This window comes from Pelmatolapia mariae, linkage group LG17 (genome assembly GCF_036321145.2).
Source record: "Pelmatolapia mariae isolate MD_Pm_ZW linkage group LG17, Pm_UMD_F_2, whole genome shotgun sequence".
In the NCBI taxonomy this organism is placed as follows: domain Eukaryota; kingdom Metazoa; phylum Chordata; class Actinopteri; order Cichliformes; family Cichlidae; genus Pelmatolapia; species Pelmatolapia mariae.
This window is the reverse complement of record NC_086242.1, coordinates 27,448,788-27,472,826: the sequence shown is the minus strand read 5'-3', so window position 1 is coordinate 27,472,826 and position 24,039 is coordinate 27,448,788. Positions and strand designations below refer to the sequence as shown.

Here is a 24,039-nt window from a genome sequence, read left to right as displayed (position 1 = left end):
GATGACAGAGATATTACAGGTGTTATTTGGAAACAGTGCCCTCATTCATAGCTAGTTAAATAAGCCAATGTCAGCATAGATTTTTAGGGCAATAGTTATGATATATGTGATAACACAAGTATATCAAAACTGGTCAATAAAATTGATAATAGAGATACATAGAGTGGGTCTTTATGCATATTTTAGAATGAGGTCAACATTTTAGTTTGTATGTTTGTTTGTGAAAACCAGAGCAGGTTTCAGGAAAAGTGTCTTTCGTAGAAATTTCGATGCTTATTAGAGTTTCAGCTCACAAAATCATAACGAGTTTGGACAGACTGTACAAAACATTTTGTCCATATACAGTTAGCATAAATAGTTTAGTACCTCAGAATTGAAAACACCTACGATAAGCAGCAGTGATAGCTGGTTATCTGGGGTGATAGCTTTTTTCTTTTTTCTGTCTCTGTATCACCTTGTTCCGGCTTTTGTTTCTAGGAAACAGAGAGATCTCTATTATAACAACACTTATTTTTCTAAATTTTTAGATTTGTGGCTGCTGCCACAGCTCATGTGTTTGAGTGCATGGCCCATATACCAAAGGCCCCACTAAAGATCTGTGTTCAAGTCTGCTCCAGACTTTTCCCCTCACTTTCCTGCGTGCCTGCAGTGTTTTCCTATCAAATTAAGCCTAAAATAATATTAAAAGAAAATTGTAATGTTTATAATAGCAGTGAAAAGAGTTTCTTTGGCACATTGTGTATGAATGTTGACTATACATACCAGATGTTGAGCCCGTACTGATGTAATCCGTTGCAGTGTATATTTTTGGCTAATGTATTTGAAAAACTTAGCCATAACCATAACCATATCTTTTCAGTTTGTGGATTATGATGATATACATATACAAGGTTCCACACCTGCATGATGATACAATCGAAATTCCCAGATTGCTTGTAAATGAAATGCATGTCTGCAAACTTGCAACAGAAATGAAGTTAAAGGTTAACAGAATTCCCCGTCTTGTCTTTTTTTCAGTTTTCCAAATTAAAACAGGTGGAAAGAGAGGCGGGAGTCTTTACCCCTACTTAGACTGGGGTTAGGACTTATTCATGAAAAACTTTAACATTTATTTAAATAAATAATGTACAGTTTTATCTTTACCTAAAAACATCTACATTCAAATGAAACAATCTGAGAAGGGAAATTCATTCTTTGATGATATTTTGACAAAAAGGGCAAAAGGAGACACTGCTTTGTTTTAGGGGAAAAACTGGGAACCGCTGCGGTAACTGGGAATATTTTGGTAATAGTTAAAGCTGAAGATCTTAATGTTAATGAGTTTACTTCACTGCCCTCCACAGTGGCTCTACACTTACTTCTATCAACCAGAAGGCCGCTATCCTGCAGAGCCAGTGCAACGAGTACCTGCAGAAAGCCGAATACTACATTCAAGCTGTGAGTCATGTTTTCTTTTCTTTTTTGTGTTACTTATTGCGCTTTTACTGCTAGAAGTGCAGATAAAAATCAGTTAGCCCAGTCAGGAGGGTTTTTATTTCACATGAAGAGTGTAGTGTTGTAGCCTGTCCTCTGAGGCAAAAAGAAGCAGAACAAATGACAGAAATGTTGTGCGGCTGTAATTGGAGTAGCTGGATGTGTAGGCTTTTGGTGTACGGTCAGAGTCTGTGACAGACACCAGATAGATAATGTTTAATTTTTGTTTAGCTCCCTGTTGGATGTGATTTTTAGAACTGGCCCCTTGAGCAGTATTGCAATTGTCAGTCCACTTTAAATTTACATCCCTTCCTTAGTTTAGCTGTTAAGCAACCTATCATGAATTATTTATGTTACTGTGAAGTTCATCGCAAGTGCAAAACTCAGCTTAAAATTTGTTGGGCGTGTGATTTATTTTCTTGTTGACTACTTATATCGGCAGACTATCACAACCGCTTTGTCCTTGTCATAAATCATCCTCTTTAGTGGGTTGTAAAAATTGTTTTTCTGAGGTTTTGACATTTTTTGGCACTTCTAAATGGAAATAATTCAATCTAAAGCACAGCAAGGACAAAAGCCGTCTATACTCAAAATGTGCCCATTCAGTTTTCTGGATTTGTACACCTCCCTCAGGGTTGTGTCTGTGTATTGCAGGGTGGAAACCCGAGTGAGGCTGAGTACTTCATGGCAAAGGCCAAAGAGGCCATTCAAAATCTGAAGAGCTGCGGGGTCGACCTGAGACAAATGGGACAGCCTAATGAGAACGTAATGAGAAGGTAAGGAAGGCCAGATTTCTCTCTCTGTCTTAATCATCTGAGTTTTCTTTTACTAGAACAGTGCCCATCCGACATGCAGGTAATTAAATAATTTAGCTGCTGTTTTCAAAAGGATAGTGAATGTATCTCAAGCTTTAAACTTAGTCCAAATTTCCTCAGGCAGTCAGTAATTAACCTCCCATTTTTAAAGCAGATTGGATGAATGTTTGTTGACCGGACAGATGGATGGATTAACAGAGATTTCATGAATTATTATAAAAATATATTCTTTGTATAGCATATGCTGCTCAATCCAAGTCTAATTTTTTTTTCTGTTTTCTAATCCATAGTGTGGAGATGTACAATAACCAGCTGAAGGGGGTCCACATGGCCATCTCAGGCACCACGCAGAGAAGGAAGAGCACCAGGGGGGGCTCTGGTGGCTGGGAGGAACCTGGAAGGAGCTATCATGATGCTATGGGCTGGATTGCACAGCAAAAGGCATGTATAGACACACCCAACTTAATACCTAACGTGCACCTGCAGCACAACCCCAGCTTGGGGGAGTAGAGAAGAATATACTTAAAAGCTAAGAAATCTACTAAAAATCAATATTCGGTGAAATTTAGGCAATATTTACATTTTAAAAGATTTGTTGGAGGCTTGTTTTTTTTCTTTTTTTTTTCTTTTACATTTTTTACAGGGTTTTTTGCGCATTTATTTCAGTCTTAAATACCCTAAAATTGTTGCATTTTGATCACCTGATTTCGGTTAACACCAGCCTTCATTTTTCAGATTAAGAGAAGTTGATGTAATTTGTCACATTAGAAAGTCAGAGACGTTTGTTACACACAACAGATAATCAGCTCATTTCATATCATAGCACATTTAAACACAGCAGAAGTTAAAATGCTCCACAGTATATTTAATATATTATAGTTCTTTAAACACACTAAAAATGTGAACAACTACATTAAAATAATTAAAATTGTTAAACAGTTCAAGAAAAAGTATATTTTTTATGTTTAACTGGAGAAACAGACACTTTACACAAAATAAATCTTTGTGAAATAAACCTAAAGTGAAAGAAAACCTACTTCTTCAACAACAAAAGTGACATTAACACCCACTAACGAGATGGTTAAGTGCCGTGTCACTTTATGACAGTGTAATAAAAGGTGCCAGTAAACCAAATGACAGATCTCGCTGAACCAGGATCGCTACAATAACACAACATTCACAGCATTTAACACAGAGCATAGAGAAGAATGCTCTGCTATGTTGGTGTAGACACAGTATTAAGGGGTCATGTGGTCTTTGTGGTTAAGTACAAATAGAAGCTAAAAGGAGCTATTGTTGTACATTCAGTGCTAAATAATTTCTTTCTGAGTGGATTGCTGATCTTTGACCCCAAGTGGTGCATGAATTTACGAGCAAATTACTGGTTTAACTTGTATCTCTGCCGCCACCTGCTGGTGACATGAAGTGCCTGTGTCTGAAGTCCTCTCTAAAACTCGATCTACTCCATGCAGCGTCTGATTGAAACAGCTCCATGGGGAGACGATCCTGCAGCCATCGAGCAGCAGCTCACGAGCCACCAGAGGTTTCACAGCTCCATCCAGAGGAGCGTCGAGTTTGATCGAGCCAGAGATGACCTGGTGGGTTCAGTCAGCAGGTTTAGTATCAATGCTGTGATGATGAGATGATGCTGAGATTCACTGTTGCTTCAAACAGAAGCTCCGTTGATCTGTTGTTTGGGATATACAAAGTCACAAAACTAAACCAGTGTTAAAGAAGATCACAGGGTAAAGAGATAAATGACCTAAACAAACAAAAAAAAAAAGATCCGCTATTGGCCAAATAGCGATTTGTTATTATTGGTATCTGTTTTAATTATTAACATTTGCAAATATTGAAACATCACTTTATTTTGAAAGATTGAAGGAAATATTAGTATTAGAAAGATTAGTACCAACTCTTCTTATTTGAATTTCACCACCAAATCAGTTCAGTTCAGTCAGTTTTGTTTGTATAGTGGTAAATCACAGCAATACTTGTAAAGACCGTACAGTAACACAGAAAGGCCCAACGAGCAAGCACTTGTTGACAGTGGGAAGGAAAAACTCCCTTTTAACAGGAAGAAACTTCCAGCAGAACCAGGCTCAGGGAGGGACGGCCATCTGACATGATTGGTTGGTGGTGAAGCGAGGGAGACAAGACAAAAGACACGCTGTGGAAGAGAGCCAGAGATTATTAAAACAGTGCAACAGGATTTCACTAACCTGTGCAACATTGCTTTTCAAATAATCCACTATAATTTGACTCATTCTCTTCCCCAGATGAAGACAGGAGACAAAGCCAATCTTAAGGCTCTGGAGCAGGAATGGGACAATCTCCAGGTGAAGAAACTAAATACTTATCTCTGTGTAGTGTATTTTCATGTTAATCGCTATAGATTTGTTTTAAATTGATTCACTTTAACCCTGTTTAACCCTGCTAGAAAATGTCCCATGGTCGGACCCAGCAGCTGCGAGAGCTCCAGCAGATCATTCAGGAAATATCCAAAGAGATCATGTGGGTGAATGAGAAGGAGGAAGAGGAACTGATGTTTGACTGGGGAGACAAGAACATCGACCAGTATATCCCCAGAAAGCAGGAGAGCTACTCGGTTAGTCAAACATCAGATCACAAGGGAACAAGAATAGAATTGGATTCATTGGATGCTGCACAAAATCCACTTTTTAATTTCCAATTTTACGAGCTTCATTTTAGGCAATAAACATTCTTGGCAATCCCTTGAGCCTAAATGGCGCTAATGTCTTTTATGTAGTTAATCTGCATCTCATAAGGGAGCAATCATCTGTGGTAGATTGGATTTTGGCAGCTGCAATTAGTCATCCACTTAGAGCGAAGCCACAGAACTTCCCTCTTGCTGCATCCTGATGTTTTTCCTGTGTCCCCTGTGATTATCCACCTCTTCTTATATAACAGAAACTGATGAGTGCCCTGGAAGTAAAAGAAAAGGATCTGAATAGGCTGAAGGCCAAAGTGGACAACCTCCTGAAGAATGACCACCCTGCATCGGACAAGATCGAGGTCTGGAGCGATCAGAAGTAGAAATCTCAGTCCAAAAACAACTAGTTATAAACCTGCAATTGTAAAGCTTGACTTTTTTTTCCAGTCTTTTTGTGCTTGTGCATTCTCTTTAGGCTTATAGTGACACCCTGCAGACTCAGTGGAGCTGGCTCCTTCAAATAACAAAATGCATCGACACTCACCTGAAGGAGAATTTAGCATACAGCCAGGTAACTTAAAGCTACTCTAATAAACATGAACCTGCAGGAGTCAGTCACACTGACGGACACTGTGAAAAAGAGTGCATGTAAAAGATGCATCATGACACCTCTGTTCCTCTGATTTCTTGTTGCTAGATTAACATTTTGATTCGCTTTCAGCTTTTCAGTTGTCATGTACACATAAAAATTGCTTGTTTACTTATCATAATGAGACTGGGAAACTACAATTAACTTCATGCTAGATTTCACTCAATATTTCACAAATTGTGTGTGTTTTCTCCTGAAACTCATATCACATATGCTTACACACGTGTGCATTTAGTTTTTCAAGGAGGCCAACGAGACGTACAGTGCTCTGCAGAAGGAACACGAGACGGTTCGTAAGAATTTCATCTGCGACAAGAACACTTCTCTGGAGACCCTGCAGGATCTCCTCAGAAACCTGGAGGTACGACAGCGTCATTACAGCAGTAACTCATCAGCTGGGCATCAGTAGCTTGATCACGTGTGTTTAGACGTTTAGCATAGCAAGATAAAACTGATTAGACTGAACATACAATAAATCTTTGATGTAGGATGAGCTTTTGAAAATTTCATGTCTCAGGCACTACAGTAAACAACAACACAAAGCCTGAAATATATAAAGTCAGTGGATTATTTAGCCAGATAATTCATCAGGAGAATGTGCTCGGAATAAACTGAATGTAAAAAAAGTTTTCTTTGAATTTAACATTTTACTTATTGTACTTATGTTATAAAATCACATAGAACATTTACACGTAATTAAAAAATGGTCAGCATTTTGGGCAAATTAGTTTTGAGTGTACAGCCGAATAGTGAAGCAACTCCAATACCATTGGATAATACCTTCGAATGACCATCCAAATGTTTCTTTTACTCATTCTGGACCATACCCCCAGTTTTTACAGTCCAGAAGAAACACGCATCTTAGCCCTCAAACTTTTGCCAAACAATAGAAAGTACTATTTTGGTTGGTGGCATCTTCTTACAGACATGCTCAAATTCAGCCCATTCTTTAAAAGAAACATTATTTGTACTGTAAAGGCAGACTGCATGCCTAGTAGTTATGGCGTTAGTTACAAGAATGGAAACAGAACTCTCAAAACTAAAGTTTTGTAACGTTGGCATCATTAAATCAACTAATCTTGATCTAGAAATATCTTCCACTCTTGTATAATAATGTTATTGTTATTGTAACCAAACCAGTTCTGGATTGCAGGTCATATGTTTCATACAGGACAGGCCATTCTGTGTGACTTCATTATTTACAGAGAGACAAAAATGTTGGCGAATTAGAAAAGTAAAGCAGTTGTTAATGGATAAACAGTGGCAGGTTGACTGAAACCTTTTTTGTCTTCAGAGGGAAAAGGAGAAGATTGTGGAGCATAGGAGGCAGGTTAAACACCTGGTCAGCAAGTCCAAGGAGATCGTGAGACTGAAACCCAGAAACCCTGAAGAGAAGAACACCAGCGGCGTCATTGTCAAGGCTCTGTGTGACTTCAAGCAGGACCAGGTCAGTTTTCAGATGTCAAAGTTAAACACATAATAGTATTTTTATTTTTTACTTTACGTTGCACCGACATTCTCTCTTCCTTTTATTCTAACTTGTGTTTCTTATGTGACCTTTGGGCTCACAGAAGGTGATCCTTAAGGGCAATGAGGCTATCCTAAAGGACAACAACCAGCGCAGTAAGTGGCTGGTGACTGGCCCGGGGGGTCTGGATATGTTGGTGCCCTCTGTGTGCCTGATTGTACCGCCACCTAATCCAATCAGCATTAGTCTCGCCAACAAGTAAGAAACAAAAAATGCTTTGATTTGGACATTTACTGTTAAAGATGATTGTATAACTCTTGCTTTGGCTGGAAAAATAATCCTGAAACCTTTAAATTTCACCTCTGTGTCGTGCAAAGAAACGAGCAGTACTACGAAGCAATCCTGTCAATCTGGAGCCAGCTTTATATCAACGTCAAGAGTCTCATCTCCTGGCAGTACTGCCTCATGGATATCCAACGCATCAACTCCCTCACCATCTCCATGGTAAGGACCGACGAGGTCTTGGAAGTGGGCCTCTGCTGTCTGTAAAAAAATATTTAGTCATACGTCAAAGTCAAACTTTTGCTCTCTTGCAAAGGTATCAAAGGAGAAAACGAATGGTCATAATAAAAGTTGTGACATAGTGTTAATTAACTTTTAATTATTTGGTTTTAAAGGTGGGTTTTTGCTTTTACAGTTTGTTCTAAGCCAACAGCTGTAGTCTTCCATTTAACATGGGCTTAAAAAGTGTGTAAACGTCTCTCATCTGACTAAAAGGGTCCTGAGCCACCTCCAGATGCTGGGAAACAGCTCCCATAATTGCACACTTTGGAATGCTGCATACCTCTGCGGCATTCAAACAGACATTTAAGCATCTCTCGAAACCCGTTGCTCCAAACCAAAGTCACTTTTGCAACTTTTTACTGCTCCAGTTTGTACTTTGCGTTAAAAAAAACACAAATGCAACAGCTATCTACAATCATTTTACTGCAGTGTTATTCTTATAACACTTGATGATTTATTGGTGGAAAATTAATTTATAAAAATAGCCTTAGAACTTAGAAACTATGGTTCTTACAAGTGTGGTGAGTTTCGTCAACATAAAGAAGGTACCAAAGATTTAAAATATCATGTCACATTTGACCTCTGACCTCTCCTTCTCGGTGAAAAGATCTGTTTGGGTCCAAATTAAACTTAATGTTTCTGTGTCTGTTCAGTTGGCCAAGATGCGCCCAGAGGAGTACCGGAAAATGATCAAGAGCATGGAGACTCACTATGATGAGTTTATATTGAACAGTGTAAATTCCCAGATGTTTGCTGATGAGGACAAGAGGAGCATAGAGAACCAGGTCAATGATGCCCAGACCCACTATGAACAGCTAGTGGTGCAGATACCTACTTACAGTAAGTGTTTGTAGTAATGATCACCTCGCAAGTACACCACACATTATGTACACGTTCTGTTTATTCTGTACATTTCTATTCAGTCTCATATGTCAGATGGACCTCTTGCGCTCATTTTCAGCTCCATATGTTTATTCTTGCACTTCTTGGCTTTTGGTTTTTTTGGCGGATGTCTCTTAGACTTGTCTATCACTTTGATAAACAGGGTTGTAAAATGTCCATCCAGAGAATGCATTTATGGGAGCATGAAAGAAAAGATCAAATTTCTCAATTACGGTATTTGTATAGTACTGTATAAAGATTTAAATGCTACACTTTACCAATTATAGTGTTTGAGCAATATAAACATTGCTCAAATACAATATTGTTAGTACGTATTTCAGTATATTACAGTAAAGTACAGTATACAGTATGCATTTGAGTCTGTGTGCTTGATAATGGAATAATTGAATTGAATAAGTGAATCTAGTGAACTTTTGAAAAAACTTTTATCTGTTTTTTAAAAATCGTTTTGTCCACAGTTGTCCAGCAGGAACAATTACAGCAAACAGCTGGGCAACAACACCAGCTGATTATATTACAGCAGCAGCAAGTACAAGCTGCTGCTGCAGAAGACGCAAGGAGGCTTGAAGAAGAGGCCAGGATGCGCCAAGAAGAGGCCTGGAGGCTTGAAGAAGAGGCCAGGATGCGCCAAGAGGAGGCCAGGAGGCTTGAAGAAGAAAGACGGAGAGCAGAGCTCAGAAGACAGGCAGAGAAGAAAGCGGAGGCAAAGAAAGAGGTGGTGAAGAAGGAAGTGATAAAAGTGACCAAGACGGACGCAGGAAAGAGGAAGGTGTCCGCTTCATCGTCATCATCTCATAGCTTATTAGAGCTGCACTCGCTCAGATTGAGGCTGGAGGCCGCTGAAGACATGCTGAGTCAGCACATCCATGTCTGCTTCGGAGACAACGGCGTGCAGGACTGTAGCCTCAAGATCTCTCAGTTAGAGGTGAAAGCATAAAATATAAGAGTAACAGAAATGCATGTAGAATGAAAACAAAAACGACCCTGTATTTATCATGACACATATATGTGCATCTTTCAGACTGTGCAGCATGATGTGGACTCGATGCGTGCTGAGTACTTACTTTTGAAGGAGCGCATTCTAAACGAGCTGGAAAGCGTGAATGATTCAGACAAAGCTCAGTTCCTCCGCAGCGAGATTGGAGTGATTAACCAAAGACTGGGCAGCCTGGAGAGCAGCTCATCAGCTTATGTTCAGCGGTACGTAACACAAGGCAAAACCTCAAAACGATGGTGTAAAGCTTAGTATGTTCTTCTGATTAATTCAAAAGCACAGTTAATAACTATGCACTGTAAGATCAATTATTATCTGCAAAAAAAGATACTTTTACATACAGATAATCTACATTATGACAAACACACAAAATAAATGTATTCTATCCAACCTTTGTAAAATGCCTTGCATATTTGCATATTTGATTATTCCATATGCTGGTTTTAGGCTACGAGCTCTAAGGGACATGCTGGAGAGTGTGGCACGAGCCGAGGACATTGTGAAAGTTTATGAAGCAAGAATGACAGAAAAGGAGACCACTTCTCTGTCTCCTGAGGAAGTGGAGGAATATATGTCGACTCTGAAGGTATTTTTGCAAGATAATGGTGTTTTCCTACTCTTTGATAATAGCAGACAAATCATTTGTGAATACTGCCCTACTTTTATTATATCCTTTGTGCTGTGACATATGCTTTAATTCCACTTATCAGGCTGATTTTTATTATACGGTGGATGCAGTCGTATGATAGATGTTTTGTCGTGTGTCGATGTGCAGAACATCAAAGCAGAGCTGGATCAGAAGAAAGATATTCTAAATGCTATGGAGGCAGAGTTGTCCAAGGCGAGCCACTGGAACAGCCAGGTGGGCGGATCCTCCCACAGGTGTGACCTGATGCTAACAAAATACACAGAAGATGTGAACATGCTGTCAGACCGCTGGAGACGAATCCAATTACAGCTCGATACGAGGTATGCTGCTCTGTCAGTTTTTAATAATAACTGACTGTTAATGTCAAATTGAAGACTTTGCAGTCATGCAGTAAATAACTCATTCCATATTCAACCATATGTATATGAAGCTGCCAGTACACATGTGAATCTATTTTACACATATGTCAATTTGTGACTGACAGAAAATGATCAAGCACAAAACATTTGTTGCTTGTGTATTTTAAAATTTTAGAGCTTTTTAAATGTTTATAATAAATAATATAATAAAAAAAACAATATTAATCTGTAAACTTGGGCATGAGAGCGTTTGAGTAAAAGTGACATAACTCACTTATGCTGGTGGCCTCTCCCACTTGCTCAGAATGCAGGACCTTCGATCATATCTGCCTCAGCTGCAACACTACAAGCAAACCAGCACTTCCATTCTTGAATGGATTGAAGCCACTCGGAGAAAACAGGTGGCTCTACAGGCCACCAAGATAGAAAATGTTCAAGCACTGGAAGACCTCATTAACAACCAGAAGGTAATATGCTGAACTTTTGCTATTATTAGAGCTACTTCCAATAATTTTCTGTGAAGGCATCAGATACCTGACATCTGTACTTTGTGGGTTTCTCTAGGCTCTGAATGCAGAAATCAAGGTGAGGAGGGAGACAGTAGATAGTGTGCTGAAAGACAATGAGGCCTGTGTGAACGCTATCAAGGTAAGTAGGTCAATAATTGAGTGCATTTGGCCTCAGATTCATTAAAAGATCAACTTCCTCTATTTATTTATTCATTTTTATTTTTAACAGGACTATGAAACAGACCTTGCAGCTTACACCTCTGGTTTAGAAACTTTGCTCAACATCCCAGTGAAGAGGACAATGCTGAAGTCGCCGTCAGTGGATCTCAATCATGAAGTAATGCAACTGTAGTAAAAAAAAAATTAGACATGTAGTAAACCATTAGTACATGACATGTTTTTTCTTGTAGGTTAGAGTTGATTTTTCTGAAGTTTTTTTAAAATTAAATTTAAATTTGTCTCTGTTCCAGGCTACCCAAATGCAGACTCGTTATATGGAGTTGCTTACCCTTTCTGATGACTACTACAGATTCCTAGGAGATTTGCTCAGAAACATGGAGGAGCTCAAGGTACGGATCTCCAATGCTGAACATCCAAAAATATCTTGTTGGATGTGATCATGGTTTTCTTTCTTTTTTCTTCTTCTTTTTCTTTCTTTCTGTTTATGACATCTTGTCATCAAACTGCCCAGGGATTATGAATGAGAATTTGGGGTAAATCTGTCACCAAATCTTTGATATAACTTTAAAGTTAAAGGAACTCCTTTGTACCTTCCAGCAAACCATTGTTGTTAATAACATCACCTGCAGTGAGCATTGTGTTGCTCCCATTTACATGCGTCTTTTGCTCATGAACTCTGTGTATTAATATCCATCAGCTAAAAGAGTATTAAGACACACATTGCATGCAACAATGCAATGTTACTGACTGTACAAGAACTGACAGACTACAGATGCTATATACATGAGTTTCAGTATAAAGAGAGTAAAGTTCACTTAGATATGACCAATGCCAAGGACATATGTTGTGACTAAGTTGCAACTAGCCATAATAGGCAACTAACTATCCACTATGTTGGATATTAGTATCCTATGGAAAGCAAATATTTTCTCACATAGGACTATAGACTGGTAGCCTACTCCCAGGCAGTCCACTTGGTAAGGAAAAATGTGTATTCCCATTCAAGTACTAACCAGGCACAATGCTGCTTAGCTTCTAAGATCAGATGGTATCACGCTAGAGAAAAATATGTATTTCACAGCTGGACATTGTGCTAAAGGTGCAGCTTAGTGTTAGTGAGTTATGGTTGCAAACTAAGTTACTAACAGTGTAGCTATGGATGACTGTAGTAATCTGTTAGTGAACAAAGCAGTTACAGGGAGGTTTTGTTGAGCTGAACCATATACCTCAGTTGTGACTAATTTCACTTTGTAAGTCCAAGCAACCTCCATGGACAGATTATTAGTTATTTAAGAACCGTTTTGTAGTCTCAAGATGAGTCTTTTCATTGTCACTATCTCAGTTGCAAAAAAGTGAATTAGACAAGGAGGGATGGGTCTTACTGTGAAACCACACAACCACACGTCTTATGATTGATAACCTGTTAGCCAAGTGTGTGGTTTCATATGGATGACCTTCTATAGTATGATCAAGATTTTAAAAAAAGCAGTTTTTTGTTCAATAAGACCTAAAATACAGAAAAGTTGGTGGAGAACGCAAGAGACATGAGATAACTATAGTTTTTTTTAATTCGGTTAATTATAGCAGCAAATGAAACTCTACAATAACACAGAAAAACCCAACGATCCGGTGAGATGACAACATCTCGCCCCCCTCCCCCACTCCCCATAAACAAGCATTTGGCAAGAGTGGGAAGGAAAAACTCCCTCTTAACAGGAAGGCATAGGTATCTGTCAGAACTGGTTGGGGGTATTGGATTTGCCTCAAACTGAATGGAATGTTTCTTCATGGCAACACGATATGAATGTGGTGTTAATAGGGTTGTGCTTATCAAATGTTATGCTGGATACTTGTTAACCACAACACAAGTGGGTAAAAAAATAATAATTAATGAAAGTTTAATTGATCATTTTTAAAAACACATTTGTATTCATCTTTTCTTTGTCTTTCCTCCAGATTCGTAACACCAGGATTGACCTGTTAGAAGAAGAACTTCGCCTTCTGAGAGACGATATGACAGACCGCAACGCCAAGAACAAATCACTGGAAGATGCTCTTGCTCAGTACCAACTGGAGCTGAACCAGTCAAAAGAACAGTTGCTGTCAATGGAGGAGGTGAAACAAACTGCATCGTTGCAGTGCAGTGCCACCAAGGAGAACCTAGATAACACACAGAGCCAGCTGGCAGGCCTCAGAGATCAGGTGGAACGTCTCAACTACTTGCTGGATGAAGAAAAGAGGAAGAGGAAGCTAGCAGAAGAGCGCTACACTCAGCAGCAAGAAGAGTATGAAGCAGTGCTGAGAAAGAGGCAGAACGAGCTGGAGACAGTCAGTTGGTCCAAGGTGGAGGTGGAGAAGACTTTGTCAAATAAAGAGCTTGAGATTGAACAGCTCCGGCGACAGCTTGCTGATGAGACAGCAAGGTTCATGGAGCTGCAGAAGGAGATATCAAAGGTAAGGAGCCAATACAGTACGGAGATCAATAACTTAAAGCTCAGCTACGAATCTCAGATCCACGTCAGTCATGCAGACATGCAAAGGCTGGCAGCTGAGAGGGACGAGGATACAGTGGAGCTCCAGCTGCAGTATGACAGAATGGAGGCAGAGAGGAGGAATCTTGAGGAGGAGCTACGGAGACTCCGAATATCTATCAGCCAGGTTGAGGAACAAAGGAAGGCAGCAGATGAGGAAGCTCACACTCAGCGGGCTGTAATCATCGAGGAAGGCCGCAAGAGAAGAGAATTGGAAAGTCAGGTGGAACTGTTGATGAGGCAGAGAGACGAGCAAAGTAGCCAGTATAGAGCAGAGCTGGCTGAGGTTAGGAAGGACCTGCAGGAGACGAGTGACCGACTGGCTTATGTCACACACAGTCTAGAGGAGGAGACCCGCAGAAGACAAACTGCAGAAGAAGGTCAGGGTGTGCTTGAACAGACTCTGTCCCAGCTGCAAGTGAAGCTAACTAATTCATCAGTGGCTGTGACCCAGGGGCGGGAGTACAAGGAGGAGCTTCAGAAACTGCGATTGGAGCTGGAGAGAGAAAGCAGGGAGCGAAGCAGAGTTGAGCAAAATATGAAAAGCTTACAGGGACGCATCAAGGACCTCCAAGCTGTAAGAGATGGACTTGAGAGCCAGGTGGAGAATTTGCGGCAAGCTAACCAAGAAGAAGTAGCCAGAAGAAGGCAGATCGAGTCAGAGCTAGAGAAGACCAATATGACCCTGGGAGAACACAGCAGCACTATCGTTGCACTACGCCAAAGCCAAGAACAAGCCAGCAATTCCGAAAAGAGAGGTGAAGAAGAGCGTCTTCAGTTGCAGGAGGAGCTAGAGAAAAGCTTGAGACAGAAGAAGGCCTCTGCAGAGCACATCACACAGCTGAGCTCTGACCTGAAAGCCCTTCAGCAGCAGCTGCTTGAGGAGCAGCTCAAAGTCAAAGAGGCAAACCTCAGGAATGAAGGTCTTTATAAATCTATAGAGGAGAAGAGCAAAATACTGAATGCGAACTCAGTTGAGCTTCAAAGGCTGAAGGAGCTGACAGAAGCTCAGACCAAAGAGAGGCTGAGGCTGGATGAGGAGCTAAGGACAACACGACATGAGAAAGATGAACTCTTGAGGGCCAAACAGGGAAGTGATGATGAGCTCTCCTCGCAGATTACTGCGCTGGAGCTGCAGCTACAGGCCAGTGAGCGCAGTAATTTAGACTACCGCAACCTGGTCTCCGAGCTCTCCTCTGAGAGGGAGAAACTCAAAGTGGAGACTGAGAAAATACAAACGCAGGCCACCGAGGTACATGGAAGTTTGGTGCTTAGTCCTGGACTGTTCTCGTCTTTCCAAATCAGAGTCTTCACTTGAAGCATTCAAGTAGCAACTGTAGCTCTAGCTAGTCTGAAGCAAACCCTTTCCCTGCATGCTGGAGTGCCTCTTGTAGATCCAACTCTGATTTGAACACATACCATCTGTATGTGTTTGAATAAACTTGCATGCGTATAAACTTGCATGCAAACATAATCTGCGCCTCTCTACCTGACAGCCTTCCTATTCCACTGTCTCCCTGTACACACTGTGGAAAGATGGGGAGTTAAGGGTTAGAGTTAGTGCAGTTTGCTTGCTTTTTTGGGGTCACTTTATTTGCCCAGAATGATCAGCACCATCACTGCCGCTGGTTTCCTGGTCTACTAGATTCTGATCATTGTTTCTTATATTTTTAGTACATCTTAATGGGCTTAAAGACACCTTTTGCAATCTTGTAAAACAGCACTGGCATGACTTCAGAAATTTACAGTTTCCAAAAATGCTTATGACAACTCCTCTTGCAAACTAAAACCAGGTGATCACGATTGGCCCACATCTATTGGTTTTATGTATCTGTGCTGTTTTGCAAATTAGTCTTGCTTTCTGGTTGTTAAATAGAATTAGCCATTTTTTGTTATATCACTAGTATAGTAAACCAAATGACAATTTGGCAGAACAGGCACAGACTTGCTTTTTATATTTCAACTTTTAACACTATTGCCAGCTTGCGGTCTGTTTTTCTTTTACAAAAATTTAAAAAGGCTTGCGTTGTAAAGACAACAAAAAACTTTTTTGAGAAAATGCTTTTATTGTTTCTAAATAAGCTGTGCACCCAAATATTCTTTCTGCAGAAAGAATTCTTGCACTGTGAAAGATTGAAAAGAGCAAGCATGTGCGCTGTCCTCAATAACCACTGGTTGTATACAAAAAATGAAAAGAAAAAAAATGAGGTTCCTCATCTATACTGTTAATATATGAGTATTTTTGAGTTGAGTAACTTCTCGTCTCTTTTCTCTCTCTTTATTTCCTGCAGATAAGAGCCACCATGCAATCCCTTCAGTCCCAGTATAATGAAATTGTAACCGAGAGAGACACTCTGTTGCTGAAATTGCAGTTGTCAGAAAAGGACAAAGACCACATCTCAAGACTAGAGGAGGAACTCAGCCGCATTAAACTGTCCTTAGAATCTGAGTATCGCAATAAGCAGCGTCTACAGGAGGAGAACGAAAGAGTGAAGAGGGATTTAAGTTACTGGAAGGACCAGTGCGATAGCAAACATGGCCTGATTAGGCAGTATGAGACAGACAAGGATATTTTGGAGAGGGAAAAGAAATCTTTGAAAAGTGAGATAGAAAGGCTGATGAGAGAGTTACGTGAGCTTGAAGAATCATATAAAATTAAACTGTCAGCCACCCAGAAAGAATTACATGAGGTCACCATTGTCAGAAAGAACATAGAAACTGAACTGAAGACTGCCAGAGAACCCCCAACCTTGGATCCTTCCACTCTGATTTTTGATGGAGTCCGTAAGACAGTGACAGCAGACCAGTTGCTCAATTGTGGTGTTTTGGATAAACAAACATGTAACCAGCTGGTGAAGGGACATAGGACTGTCCCTGAAGTGTCTGTTGACAAAAAAGTCAATTTAAAAGGTACAGGCCCAATAGCCGGGGTGGTAGTTGAAGGTCCAAAAGGTCCAGGCTCCATTTCTGGACCTCAGTTTGCAAAACTGACTTTCACTGAAGCCAAGAATGAAAATCTCCTCCCAGCAGATGCCGTCGATTTGCTTCTGGATGCTCAAGCCGCTACAGGACACATCATTGACCCCAGAACTAATCAGAAGTTGACAGTTGAAGAAGCATGTAATCATGGTGTGATTGATGATAAGGACAGAGAGAGGTTGCTAGCAGCAGAAGCTGCAGCTGTAGGATATAATGGACCTGGGACAAATAAACCTCTTTCAGTATTTCAGGCCATGAAGATGGGACTAATTGACAGAAACACAACATTGCGTCTTTTACAAGCTCAAGAGTCTGTGGGGGGCATTCTAGATCCAGTACTCAGTGTGTTCCTTCCCAAAGACACAGCCATTGAGCATGGCCTAATTGATGACAACTTATGCCGTGCTTTGAGTCAAAGACCTGAGCTCTACCTGGACCCAGAAAACGAGGACGGTGTAACTTATATGTCAATGAAGAGAAGATGTAAGGTAGAACCACACACGGGCCTTCTTCTTCTTCCTGTCAGTGAGAAGATAGATCCCTCCAAACTTATTTTTGATGGTGTTAGAAAACCTGTCACAGCCAAGCAGCTGCTGGACTGCAGTGTCCTGGACAAGCCAACATTTAAAGATTTAGAAAAGGGGAAGAAAACCATCCCAGAAGTGTCTGTTGACAAAAATGTCAATCTGAAGGGGACTGGGCCAATTGCTGGGGTGGTAGCTGGGAAGCAAGGCAAAATGTCCTTGTCAGAAGCCAAGAGACAAATGTTGCTACCTGACGATAGTGCAGATTTGCTACTGGAAGCCCAGGCTGCAACTGGTCATATAATTGACCCTCAAACAAATCAGAAGTTGACTGTAGAAGAGGCATGCACCAGAGGAGTAGTGGATATAAGAGATAGAGACAAATTATTGGCAGCTGAGGCCGCTGCTGTTGGCTACAAGGATCCTAAAGTTGCCAAGCCTCTCTCTGTGTTTGAGGCCATGAAGAAAGGATTGATTGACAATAAGACTGCACTGCGTCTACTGCAGGCCCAAGAATCAGTGGGAGGAATTCTAGATCCCAATCTCAGTGTGTTCCTGCCTAAAGACACAGCTATCAAGCGCAACCTTTTAGATGAAAACCTTCGCCATGCTCTGAAACAAGATCCTGAATGTTACATTGACCCGGAAACTGAGCGTGATGCCAGCTATGAGACTTTGAAAAAACGATGCAAGATAGAGCCTCATACTGGTCTGCTACTTTTGCCAGTCTCAGAGAAACTAGATCCTACTAAACTGGTCTTTGATGGTGTACGTAAACCAGTAACAGCAAAGGACTTGCTTGATTGTGGGGTGCTGGACAAACCAACATTTAACCAACTACTGAAGGGGGAGAAGACTGTCCCAGAGGTGTCTGCAGACAAGAAGATCTCTCTAAAGGGGACAGGAGTGATTGCTGGTGTGGTGGCTGGACCTTTAGGGAAACTGTCTTTATCAGAGGCCAAGAAACAGATGCTCATGCCCTTAGACAGTGTAGATTTACTACTGGAGGCCCAGGCAGCAACAGGTCACATCATTGATCCCATATCCAATCAGAAGCTGACAGTAGAAGAGGCGTGTGCAAGAGGAGTGGTGGACAGTAGAGATCGAGACAAACTCTTGGCAGCAGAGGCTGCTGCTGTTGGCTACAGAGACCCTTACACAACCAAGCCTCTTTCAGTGTTTGAGGCAATGAAGAAGGGAATAATTGACAAAAAAACAGGACTACGTCTGCTGCAGGCCCAGGAATCTGCAGGTGGGATTCTAGATCCAAACCTTAGCGTGTTCCTTCCGAGAGATACAGCTATAAAGCGTAACCTTGTGGATCAGGAACTCTGTCGTGCATTAAATCAGAACCCCGATTGTTACCTTGATCCAGACACAGAACGTGATGTCAGCTATGGGGCTTTAAAGAGAAGATGCAAATCAGAGCCTCACACAGGCCTGATACTTTTACCAGTCACAGAGAGGAAGGACCCTTCCAAACTCATGTTTGATGGTGTCCGCAAACCAGTCTCAGCACAGCAGTTGCTTGATTGTGGGGTTCTTGACAGGGAAACATTTAACCAGCTAGTAAAAGGGCAGAAAACTGTCCCAGAGGTCTCCGTGGATAAAAAGATCTTTCTAAAAGGGACTGGTTCAATTGCTGGTGCAATAGCTGGGCCTTCAGGGAAGATTTCTTTAGCAGAAGCCAAGAAACAGATGATCATGCCCCCAGATAGTGCAGATTTACTTCTGGAAGCCCAGGCTGCTACAGGTCACATTATCGAGCCTACATCAAATCAGAGGTTGACAGTAGAGGAGGCATGTGCAAGGGGAGTAGTGGACAGTAAAGATCGAGAGAAACTCCTAGCAGCGGAAGCTGCTGCCGTGGGCTACCAAGATCCTAACACAGCCAAGCCTCTTTCAGTGTTTGAAGCAATGAAGAAGGGAATAATTGACAAAAAGACAGGACTTCGTCTGCTGCAAGCCCAGGATTCTGCAGGTGGCATTCTAGATCCAGTCCTTAGCGTGTTTCTACCTAGAGACACAGCTATAAAGCGTAATCTTCTGGATCAAGATCTGCTTCGTGCATTAAATCAGAACCCCGATTGTTACCTTGATCCAGACACAGAACGTGATGTCAGCTATGGGTCTTTAAGGAGGAGATGTAAATCAGAGCCTCACACAGGCCTGATACTTTTACCAGTCACCGAGAGGAAGGACCCTTCCAAACTCATGTTTGATGGTGTCCGCAAACCAGTCTCAGCACAGCAGTTGCTTGATTGTGGGGTTCTTGACAGGGAAACATTTAACCAGCTAGTAAAAGGGCAGAAAACTGTCCCAGAGGTCTCCGTGGATAAAAAGATCTTTCTAAAAGGGACTGGTTCAATTGCTGGTGCAATAGCTGGGCCTTCAGGGAAGATTTCTTTAGCAGAAGCCAAGAAACAGATGATCATGCCCCCAGATAGTGCAGATTTACTTCTGGAAGCCCAGGCTGCTACAGGTTACATTATTGAGCCTACATCAAATCAGAAGTTGACAGTAGAGGAGGCATGTGCAAGGGGAGTAGTGGACAGTAAAGATCGAGAGAAACTCCTAGCAGCAGAAGCTGCTGCCGTGGGCTACCAAGATCCTAACACAGCCAAGCCTCTTTCAGTGTTTGAAGCAATGAAGAAGGGAATAATTGACAAAAAGACAGGACTTCGTCTGCTGCAAGCCCAGGATTCTGCAGGTGGCATTCTAGATCCAGTCCTTAGCGTGTTTCTACCTAGAGATGCAGCTATAAAGCGTAATCTTCTGGATCAAGATCTGCTTCGTGCATTAAACCAGAACCCCGATTGTTACCTTGATCCAGACACAGAACGTGATGTCAGCTATGGGTCTTTAAGGAGGAGATGTAAAACAGAGTCTTACACAGGTCTGATACTTTTACCAGTCACTGAGAGGAAAGACCCTTCCAAACTCATGTTTGATGGTGTTCGCAAACCAGTCTCAGCACAGCAGTTGCTTGATTGTGGGGTCCTGGACAAATCAACGTTTGACCAACTACTGAAGGGAAAGAAAACAGCCCCAGAGGTCTCTGTGGATAAGAAGGTCTTTCTAAAAGGGACTGGATCCATTGCTGGTGTGGCAGCTGGGCCTTCAAGGAAAATGTCCTTTACAGAGGCAAAGAAAATGAAAATGATGTCATCTGATAGTGCTAACATGCTACTGGAAGCTCAGGCTGCCACAGGTCACATCATTGACCCCAGAACTAACCAGAAACTAACAGTCAAAGAAGCATGTGCCAGAGGAGTAGTGGATAAGGAGGATGAATCAAAATTGTTTGCAGCGGAAGCTGCTGCTATAGGCTACAAAGACCTTACTACTGGCAAGCTTCTGTCAGCTGGCCAGGCCATGAAGAAGGGATTAATTGACAAGGACACAGCTCTGCGTGTGCTTCAAGCTCAAGAGTCTGTAGGGGGTATATTGGACCCTGACCTCAGTATATTCCTACCCAAAAACATTGCACTAAATAGGAATCTCATAGATCAGGATCTATACCATGCCTTGAGTCAGGGTCCTGACTGTTATCTGGACCCAGACACCAAGCAAGGAACTCCTTATATATCCCTGAAGAAAAAATGTAAAGCTGATCCAAGCACAGGTCTGTTGCTTCTCCCTGAACCTAAAAAGCCAGCAACTGTCCAGGGGCTTAGGGGCCAGGTGTCTGTTGTGGATCTAGTGGATGCAAACTTGCTGCAGCGGTCTGATATTGACAAGTTGAATCAAGGTAGACTGACTAGCCAAGAGGTTGAAGAGCGCCTACGCTCCTATCTGAGAGGTTCCACCTGCATAGCAGGCGTTTATGATGAGGCCAGTGATAAAGTACTGACAATTTATCAGGCAATGAAAGATGGACTGTTGAAATCTGGGACCACTCTTGAACTGCTTGAAGCTCAGGCTGCCTCAGGTTTTATAGTTGATCCTGTGAACAATCTCTATCTAACTGTTAGTGAAGCCTACAATAGAAGACTGTTTGGGCCAGAGTTTAAAGATAACCTGCTAACGGCAGAAAGGGCTGTGACTGGTTACAGACTGCCTGGTACAGACAAGACTATCTCTCTCTTTCAGGCCATTGAGAAAGGTCTAGTGGAGAAAGGCCATGGCATTCGTCTACTAGAGGCCCAAATTGCCAGTGGTGGTATCATTGATCCGGAACACAGTCATCGTATTGATGTGAATGTAGCCTACAAAAGAGGCTACCTGGATGACAGAATGATTAAGATCCTCTCTGATCAGAATGCTGATACTAAAGGTTTCTTTGACCCTAACACGGAAGAAAACCTAACCTACACGGAGCTTAAGAACCGCTGTATCCCAGATAAGAAGACCGGCCTCATGCTTTTGCCTATAGTCGACAAGAAAAGTCAAGAGTCAACACAGAAGAACACTCTGAGGAAGAGGAGAGTATTGATCGTGGACCCAGACACCAATAAAGAGATGACAGTCCGAGAAGCATATGACAAAGGGCTTATTGACTACGAGACCTTCCTGGAGCTGTCCGACCAAGAGTGTGAATGGGAAGAGGTCACTATTACTGCTCCAGATGGTTCTGTAAAGTTTGTTATTAATGACAAGAAAACTGGAAGACAGTATGACATTACAGAACTGCTTGAAAAGCGATTAATTGATGAATCAGTTGTAGCTCAGTATCGTGCACGAACCATCACCATTAATGAATTCGCTGATATCATCACCAGTAAGACCAAACATAGCTCATCGTTTGGACAACCAGCTGCCTTGGGCACATCTTCAGTGAAATCATCATCATCATCAACAACTTCAAGAACACCTTTGGGAATATCTTCAGTGACATCATCATCAACAACTACAAAAACATCTTCATCATCAAATTTAAGAACATCAGAAGCCTCAGTTCCCTCTTTGTCGACATCATCCTCACGATCATCCTCACTGGTGTCAAGACCCTTATCTCCCACTCTCGCTAAAATGACCACAACAAAAACGACCACTGTCACAGAGCGAAGCGCCACGCTTAGCAGTGTTTCGCAAGATTCACCTGATTTCCATAAACATATGTCCAGTGTATCTTTCACTCTGTCCTCTCCTGTTGAAATAGTGGGTGAACAAGAACCCATTGGTGCCATTTTTGACACAGACAACGTAGAGAAGATATCTGTCACAGAGGCGTTAAATCGTGATCTGGTGGATTCCATCACTGCCCAGAGACTGCTTGAGGCCCAGGCGTGCACTGGAGGAATTGTTGATCCTGCAAGTGGCAGAAGGGTCAGCATCCAAGAGGCGTGTCGCATGGGCATAATAACTGAAGACATGGCCACTAAACTTAAGGCTGCTCAAAAAGCCTATATTGGCTTTGAAGATGTAAAAATGAAGAGAAAAATGTCAGTTCCTGAGGCAGTTAAGGAGCTGTGGCTGCCATATGAAGCAGGACAGAGATTCATGGAGTTCCAAGTTGTAACAGGAGGTCTGTATGACCCAGAAATGGGTGGTAGAAGAACCATAGAAGATGCCTTGAAAATGGGTTGGCTGGATGGGAGAGCAGGCCAGAAACTCCAAGATACGAAATACCACACAAAGAACCTAACATGCCCCAAAAGTAAACTTAAGATCTCTTACAAAGAGGCTCTGGATAACTGCCTGACAGAGGAAAGCACTGGCGTTAAAATGCTCCAGGCGTCATCTGTGTCTTCGAGAGGGATCAGTAGTCCATACAATGTTGCCTCTGCCCCAGGATCCACCACAGGCTCCCGGAGTGGCTCACGACGAAGCTCCCGCAGGAACAGTTTAGACTTAGGCTCTCCCTTATCCTCATCAGTCAGTCGCTACAGTATTTCCAGCTTAAACTCCTTCCAAACCAAAAGCTAAATTGATAAAAGAAAAGCAGAGTTTGTGCTTTTCTTGCACACAAATCAGAGTTTGTCAAAACTATTTTCAGTGTTTTGGAAAAAAGTTGTGGAAAAAATAAGTGATCTGTGTGAGGAGAAAATTTATATTTAGCAATCTGAAGTGTTAAATGTTCGCATATTTTTAGAGTAAGCTTTGGTGTTGATGTGCTTAAAAATCTATAGTTCAAATTATACAGAAAAACTGCAAGATGTTTGTTTGTTTGTTTTTTAATGGACAAAAGTATTAATGGTTTCTAAAATAAGGTGTGTGGATTAAAAATATAGTTCATGTCATTTAATTTGTTTTTCAAAAACTAATGAAAATGTCATTTTGTATGCTTTGCATTTGAAAAATGATAGAATAGTGTTTACAGTTATTTGACATGTTGTGTGTTTGGTTTACAGGGAGGGATTTATAGTTGGGTTGCATTGGCTTAATTGCTGTTTTTCATCATTTTCATAAAATCATCATTTATTCATTCATTGGTTTCTTGCCCTGTAGTGCTTCCACTTTTGTAACGGTTTTTTCAGTATCTTAAAATAAAAACTTGAGTTTTTTGCTCATTCCTGACTGTTCTTATTTGTGTTCATCTAAAATACCTTTTGTTGCTGCCATGTAAGATATGTTTGTTCATTTGTTTTTTTGTTTGATTTTCAACTCACAGCACAATACATTTGTGCTGTGGTAATTTCATCTATATAAAATGCTAAATGAAAGATTAAAAATTAGAGATATTTGTATTTTATTGCTTCAGTCTTTGCATTATCACAAGTAATCAAATGCATTTTTCAGATTAAGGTTTGATTTGAAAGAAATAAAACTGAGCAACTGGTGTTAGGGCACCCAAAACAGTTAACACAGCCAATAACATGGCAGATG

The 24,039-nt window shown here is 41.3% G+C and overlaps 1 protein-coding gene across 1 annotated transcript; it reads left to right on the top strand.

Annotated features, from left to right (window-relative positions):
• The first annotated feature begins 1,392 nt into the window (after positions 1-1,392).
• LOC134615634 (desmoplakin-B-like) lies at positions 1,393-23,682 on the top strand. Its single transcript, XM_065469499.1, has 23 exons — positions 1,393-1,437; positions 2,128-2,249; positions 2,579-2,729; positions 3,761-3,886; positions 4,568-4,627; positions 4,729-4,896; positions 5,220-5,324; positions 5,438-5,533; positions 5,847-5,972; positions 6,906-7,058; positions 7,183-7,337; positions 7,457-7,583; positions 8,297-8,483; positions 9,005-9,471; positions 9,568-9,746; positions 9,988-10,126; positions 10,316-10,509; positions 10,853-11,015; positions 11,113-11,196; positions 11,287-11,394; positions 11,528-11,626; positions 13,194-15,020; positions 16,060-23,682. Exons 2-23 carry the CDS (start codon positions 2,158-2,160, stop codon positions 23,137-23,139), a joined length of 11,886 nt encoding a protein of 3,961 aa, XP_065325571.1. The 5' UTR covers positions 1,393-1,437; positions 2,128-2,157; the 3' UTR covers positions 23,140-23,682.
• The last annotated feature ends 357 nt before the right edge of the window (positions 23,683-24,039 follow it).

Bases quoted from the DNA above. Each gene is read 5' to 3' on its own strand.
- LOC134615634 (XM_065469499.1), top strand. From the start codon at position 2,158: ATGGCAAAGGCCAAAGAGGCCATTCAAAATCTGAAGAGCTGCGGGGTC. The intron at 8,484-9,004 runs GTAAGTGTTTGT...TTTTGTCCACAG, and splicing joins GGTGCAGATACCTACTTACA to TTGTCCAGCAGGAACAATTA. The intron at 11,016-11,112 runs GTAATATGCTGA...GGGTTTCTCTAG, and splicing joins ACCTCATTAACAACCAGAAG to GCTCTGAATGCAGAAATCAA.